This window comes from Austrofundulus limnaeus, unplaced genomic scaffold (assembly GCF_001266775.1).
Source record: "Austrofundulus limnaeus strain Quisiro unplaced genomic scaffold, Austrofundulus_limnaeus-1.0 Scaffold97, whole genome shotgun sequence".
In the NCBI taxonomy this organism is placed as follows: domain Eukaryota; kingdom Metazoa; phylum Chordata; class Actinopteri; order Cyprinodontiformes; family Rivulidae; genus Austrofundulus; species Austrofundulus limnaeus.
In genome coordinates this window covers 910,772-918,164 of record NW_013952499.1, presented here as the reverse complement: position 1 = coordinate 918,164, position 7,393 = coordinate 910,772, and the positions used below count along the sequence as shown (strand labels likewise).

General features: G+C 39.8%; 1 protein-coding gene across 1 annotated transcript in view; it reads right to left on the bottom strand.

The window, feature by feature from the left end:
• nectin4b (nectin cell adhesion molecule 4b) overlaps nt 1-6,332 on the bottom strand; it is a gene marked incomplete at its 5' end in the record, with an annotated part of 19,120 nt that extends 12,788 nt beyond the window's left edge. The window contains 3 exon segments of the mRNA XM_014013011.1: nt 546-824; nt 5,414-5,581; nt 6,132-6,332. Of these exon segments, the coding sequence (XP_013868465.1) occupies nt 546-824; nt 5,414-5,581; nt 6,132-6,332 (648 nt within the window).
• Nucleotides 6,333-7,393: the final 1,061 nt, after the last annotated feature.

The window sequence follows — 7,393 nt, the reverse complement described above, 5'->3', positions numbered from 1 at the left end:
GTCTTGTCTCAGTCTCGAGACACTGTGGTCTTGGTCTTGACTTGGTCTCGGGTTAGGTGGTCTTGACCACAACACTAGTTATTATAAAGTGTTACCAATTTTCTTTGTAGATTTTTCAGGAAGATCCAGAATATTCTTTGTATACCGTACATAACATAGTATACAAGATCTTACTTAATACGTAAAGTACGTAAATACAGTAAATAATCTATAATCAGGACGTAAAGTTGCAACATAAAACATGTATTTTCTTGTTTTTGTTTTCTAAAATGATGTTTGTGATTTTTGTTTTTATTTGATTACTACTTTTATTTTTCTATTTTATGATTATAGTGTATTTTATGATTGTAGTGTATTTTATGATTGTAGTGTATTTTATGACAGTGTGCAGCACTTTGGTCCTGTCTGTGTTTAAATTGCTTTACAAATAAAGTTGGTATGTTGTGTTGTGTTGTGTTGTGTTGTCTGAAAATGTTGTGATGAACACATCAAGGCTTGAGTGTAAAAAAGAAAACTGATCCTGAAACACGGTGGTCTGTACTCACATAAGACCACCAGGTTGTTGGAGATCCTGCGTGGCTGCTCCAGACCCGGGTGCGCCACCAGGCAGTCCAGCTTCCTCCCGTTCATCCAGCGCTCCGGGCGCAGGGAGTAGTGGATGGACACGGCGCCTCCTTCGCTGACCCGGCGCTGGGACGTGCCGCGCAGGTCGGTGTCCCAGGACAGCTCAGGGAGCGGGCGCCCCACGGCCCGACAGGTCGCCACCACGCCGTACAGCTGACCCTCCACCACCACGAGGGGGTCCACGGAGGAGATGGGTAGAGCTGGGAAGACAGAGGAGGTCGGTCTAAGATGGAGCTGAACTGAAAAGGAAAACTTTCAGATCTAGATCATGTAAACTTTACAGGAACATGTTTTAACTTTCACAAATAAATCTCAGCACGAACCAGTCCGAACCACATTCTGGAGCCCGGTTCTGTAAAAACTGGTCTGGCTGGAATCAGGCTCTGCTATCTACTCAAAATTTTTGGAGCTTTAACAAATGACAGATTTAAAAAAAAAAGGTTCAGGGTGATTCACAGTCCACTTTCTTGTTGCATGTTGCAATAAAACAACATGTTTGATTTTTTCTTTTCTGTGCATTCCACTAATATTTTCCACAAACGGGTTTGTAGCCGGACCGATCACAACCAGGTGGTTTCTGTGAGGTTTAGTGTTAAATTTCATTTAGTTTCACCAGCAGAAACCCAACACTGAAGCCATTTGTTTCTTTTTTTAAAACCTTTAGGTTTGCAAGATAAAACCTGAGAGATTTTTTTTACAAGCAAAACGTTTTTAGTTTTTCTTTTCCCCGTTCGTCTCCGACTGGTTGAACATGACTGTGATTCACGCCGCTGTCATGAGGCGGAAACTCTGACTGCTTAAATCTGCTCGGAGGAGTTTGAATCGGTAAAAAACAACAGTTATTATGGATTAACTTCCAACTGAGCAATTATAAACTGAAACCCCAAAACAAATGACATCAGAATGAGGCTTAACTCCCAAGACAGACCTGCTGATAAATGCTTTTACTTAGTCTTCATTTAAGACACTTCTTTAGGGTTTCGCTCAACTTTTTGACATGAAAACAGAATAAAAACCTCTAAACGACAGAAACAGTAAATTAATCCCTTTATTTCAGGAGAAATTATTCAAACTCACAATAAACTTAAAGACCTATCACTGCTTCAAGAAATCGGGTGGAGCCTGTCGGCTTTCAGGCCAGAGTTTAAAACTAAAATCAGCTGAGAAGAGATGAAATTATAAAGGTTTTGCACAATCTCATGTAAGATCTTAACAGATAGTTTGGTGCTCAGAGTATCCAGCTAGCACCACACCAAATTAAATCGACATCTCTGAAAAACTGACAAAACTTTTATCCAACCAAAAAGTATCTTTGATCTTGTTTTGAGACAGATACATAAGCAAGAGCAGAATTCTTACTGCGATGGAAGATTATTTCACTTAATTTGAGAAGATTCAGACGATAATCCTGTATTTTTCAGCTCATTTTTGGACGGCTAACTTACGGAGCTTGTCTGGTGATGTTAGATTTTAAAAAAATTATCTTATAAGAAATACCGTGTGGCCACTACATAATTATTTATCCACGCTGAGACTGTTGATTGTTTACATGGACATGTTTATTTTATTTTATTTAAATTTAAGAATGAATGACATACTTCAGTCACTTTGGTTAGGCAGGAAGTAATTCGTGAAAGGGATCTCTGCAGTCACTTAGCAGAAGTTTCAAGTTGCCCCACAGGACAAGTCAGTCCGACCAATCACATTTGGAACAAACTCCGCCCACATCAAGAATTTTCCAATTACGTTTACGACAAACTCCACCCACATCAAGAATTATTCCAATTACGTTTACGGCAAACTCTGCCCACATCAAGAATTATTCCAATTACGTTTACGGCAAACTCCGCCCACATCAAGAATTATTCCAATTACATTTACGACAAACTCCGCCCACATCAATAATTATTCCAATTAAGTTTACGACAAACTCTGCCCACATCAAGAATTATTCCAATTACGTTTATGACAAACTCCGCCCACATCAAGAATTATTCCAATTACATTTACGACAAACTCCGCCCACATCAAGAATTATTCCAATTACATTTATGGCAAACTCCGCCCACATCAAGAATTATTCCAATTACGTTTACGACAAACAGCCCACACAAAAAACCTCCGCCAATCACCGTTAGGATAAACTCCGCCCACAAAACAAGAAACTCCCCCAATGTACTGAAGACCCCTTCTTGAGTAATGCTTAGTATTATTTGCTGCAGCTAAAAGACACAGTTGACGACTGGAGTTGTCTTTGTTCAAAAAGCTTTAATTATATAACATTTATTCAACACTCAGAACAGGCTTCCCTCTCACACCGTGCCTTTGAACTAGAAGGAGGCGGAGTTAAGTTGCATTCAGGAACACAGTAAAAAAATCAGTTTCCCGATACACACCTAGGGTGTTTAATGTCATCTAATAAATAGGCTTTTATAAAAGATGAATCGTTTATATTAAGATACACCAAATGATAATAATAATAATAATAATAATAATAATAAACAATAATGATAATATTAATAGTAATATCAGCAATAATAAGTGTATGGTAGGCTAGTTTTGAACAGTTCAAAACAACATATTCAAAATCGGACTCCAACAATGTCTATCAGGCTGTACACGCTGCTTAAAATTATTTTGTGGCCACATGTTATTTATCTCGTGGCCATGAGATATATATACATTTTTTCAACCCAATATCACCTGACCGTTCTGTTTTTTGCAGTGTATTGCCATTTTTCTTTTGGCCTAAGTCAGTTAGCCGTGGTGCCCATCTTTACACGGATCTGCTTCAAAAGTTAACCAGTTGTAGACGCACATCCGGTGATTACTTCCTGAGAATAGCACTGCTTCATGAGATATTTTGCTAACAGACAGACAGGCTTGATGCACAAAGATCTGAGACAACCAGTTCAGTTTCATGTCAGCTCATGTGAAGAATCAGTGGATTCAGATGAAAACCTGCAGGAACAGGTTGGTTCGGTTTCTGTGGATATTTTACAAGCAAATCTGCATTTTGTGACCAAAGGTCTGAACCGTTTTGAGGGAATTCGGAGCTGCAGGTCGTCGGTTGCTCGTCTCTCTGTGTGTTTTTGTCGTTTCTCCTGATCCGAGGCGAGCCAGGACACGTTCAAGCCCCGGAGGCTTGTTGTTGACGATGWCTGGCAGCGAAATGAGAAAAGTGGATTGGAAGCGATAACGTCGTTTTAATATTTACTTCTTAAAAAAAAAAAGGATCCACCCAGAAATCTTCATTCCCACAGCTCGAATAATCACCCTGGCTGGGATTGTTTTACGGTTTAATCCACGCAGGAAGCAGAAGTTTATCAAGTGATGGTGAGCACTCGGCAGAAAAAAAGTGTTAGAAAAGATTTTATTTTGTTTTATTTGTAAAACAAATTCCAGTTTGGTGTCAAAGGTCCTGCCAAAGGTAAATAAGTTAAGACATTCTTGGTACCCTGAAGTGTTTTTATTTTAAGCTTTTTAATTGAAAAGCCGTTTGAACTGTTTCCGTTTTTCTTTTCTTTAACAAAAGAAAAAAAACAATTAAAGTGGGTGTAATTACACACGCACATATATTGGCCATCATCCAACAAACTGGAGTCTCCTCATCTAATTTGAGCAGACTGAACATTTCTGAAGTTTTTAACGCAGATGGCTTTAAAAACACATTATTTTTTTAGATTTTTAATCCAATATTCTCTTACAATAAAAAAAGAAAGAAAATGATTTTACCGGGCTAGGATTTAGTACGATATTAGACTAAAATCATCCACAACATGTACTCTAAACAACTAAACAACCTAAAATGTAGCTTTTAATTGTTAAAATTAGTCTTTTAGTAAAATATCTCACAAACCACTGGGTAAAATTCATTGAAACTCTCAGAAACACTGAACGTGCATCAACAACGAATTAGCATTTATGGTTAGCTCAATCCAAGATGGCCGCCAAAGCCGGTCCACTTCAGTCAACACATAAAAGGCCATAACTCGGTTGATTTTATAGATACTGAGCTCAAATTTGATGGGATAGTAGCTGAGAGTCATCCCTAAAATATGCTCCGAACGAATTTTGAGTTTTCCAAATAACACCTGAGATTACGTCCTTTACGAGGTTTGAACAAAATAGCTAATTTTACACCAGCTTCTCTCAAATTAAATTGTTTTACGGCATTTTTTTTGTCCGTTCATTTTCTTCCTCTTATCCGGGATCGGGTCGCGGGGACAGCAGTCTAAGCAGAGAGACCCAGACCTCCCTCTCTCCAGCCACTTGGACCAGCTCCTCTGGGGGAATCCCAAGGAGTTCCCAGACCAGCTGAGAAACATAGTCCCTCCACCGTGTCCTGGGTCTTCATCTGGGTCTCTTCCCAGTGGGACGTGCCCAGAACACCTCACCAGGGAGGCGTCCAGGAGGCATCCTAACCAGAAGAACCACCTCAACTGGCTTCTCTCGACGTGGAGGAGCAGCGGCTCTACTCTGAGGGAGGCCTCTTTTTTGTAAGGAAAAATAAAACTATAATAATAATAATAATAATAATAACAATTCTGGAGTTTAATGCTTTTTGTTCACATATCTTTGCTGCAGATTTGTAATTCAGCAGAGCAAAGATTTTTGGGGTTTTTACTTCAAATTGTGAACTTCTACATCGTGTTCTAACAGTTTGACCAGAGCTCGAGTGTTTTGCAGTTTTTTCATGCGAGTGGAAGGAATTTCATTAAAAGCAGTTTTTAACCTTTTCACCTCCTAGAAGAGAATGCCTAGCCACCAGCTCCGAGGTGAAACTTACTCCAGACGGTGAGCTCGACGCCTCGCTCGAAGTTTCCGTCGGGGAAGGTGGAGATTTTGCAGGTGTAGCTGCCTTCATCAGACTCCTGCGTGCTGATGATGATCAGAGCCGAGTTCTTCGTGGGCTCAAGGCTCTCGAACTTTACTCGGCTGGCGTAAGGCCCAAACGCTGAAGAAAACAAAAACAAAAACAAAAACAAACAAAAAAAAAACAGGTTGAGTCAAGCTGCTCCGGGCCTTGGAAAGACTAAACACAAAACACAATAACATTCTGACAGATTAGTGAAAGAAGAAGAGGTTAAAAAAAAAAAGAAGATGGATAGACTTGTCTTTAAAGGGCGGGTCTGCGACATGTTTGCTGTAAATAAAAGATGCACGACAAAAAAACAGATTCTTCTTCTGATCCCTTTTTAAAACCACCCAACACTGTATCCTGTTGACAAAAACACAACAATAATTCTTCAGGTTCTTAATTTAGACTGAAATTTTGGAGCTTTTACAGCTGCAACAAAGAAAAGTTAAAGTGTTGCTACAGCTGGTAATTACCTCTAATTATCGCCTTAATCTAAACCCAAAATATTAATGAGTTTAACCTCGTAAATCCTAAAGTTGAAATCTTCAAACCAGAACAGAGGGGAGTAAAATGGTTTGTTTGTTTTCCTGAACGATTGCACATTTTAATTAATTTATTTGAATCAGTAAAATCAATTATTACGTACACTTTTGCCCCTCCGTGAAGTGGGCCAGGATGATCATCTCCTCAGTGCCATCAGGGAGCTCCTTGCTCCAGGTGACCTGCACCACCTGCGCCTCCCCCTCCACCTTGTACTGACAGGGTAAGCGGGTCGGGGAGTCGGTCGGGGAGCGGAGGTAGGTGACGGGTTCCTGGGGCTCCACGAAGTCGCCCCGAACGCTCGCCGCTGAGGAGAGGAACCAGAGACCGTCAGATGAACAGAACCGACATTTGGTCATTTGAACGTTACGGATAAACCTGGAGGGACGTGGACATTTTCAGCTCAAACCGATGAATAGTAATTTAAAAAAATAATAAACCTGTGGCTTTGTTTTAGAGGGTTAGGTTTATTTTTGATGGCCGTGGTCCTCAACAGGAAACAGCAGGAAGCTCATCTAACCTGCCTTTTTTTGGACAAACTGACAGGGAGACACTTCACAGAGGACACAGGAGGAGGTCTAAAGGTGTAAATCCACATTTCTTCACCTTTCTGCGTGAGCGTGCAACCCTTTTCCAACACCAACATTAGATTTTTGTGTCAGACTTTCAGCACTTCTGAAGGCCCCGTCACACTATGATGTTTTAGACAACTTGTGCTGACTTAGGAAAATTTTGTTATGACTATTTCAGCTCCATGTCTATCTAAATCACATGTGTCAAACACAAGGCCTGTGGGGGTGACTCCCGTGTGGCCCGCCGAAAGGGGGGGGGGGGTGTCACCTCCAAAAAAAATTTTTTTTTCAAACTTAACATGAAATTAGTTTCTTATTTCAATGGTAAACTTTAAATTTATGGTTAAATGCAACAAAGTTAATTTAATAAAAATAAATTAAATAAAATTCCTGTCCCTGAGCTGTTGGCTTGAAGTAACTGAGCAGTTTAGTTGGATAGCACAGTGTTAATGTCTGAAAATAAGCTGCTTTTAAGTCACCATCAAACATAAACTAAATCTGCCATAATGCAGCTACTCACTAGAAACTCATCAGTGAGTAAAACCTTTTGTTTTATTTTTAATAATATTTCTGTATTTATTACAGATTTAGTCAGTCATACACTTAGTTCTTATCAGTGTTTAAAAGAGGACGTGTTAAAACACTGTTCAGTCAAAGTTAAACATGAAACGTCAAAGTTTATTACAACTGGCCCTTCGAGGACCACCATAACGCTCATGTGACCCTCCGTGAAAATGAGTTTGACAACCCTGATCTAAATGTTTGCATTACAGTATGTAGAGGTGCAAAAGAGGCA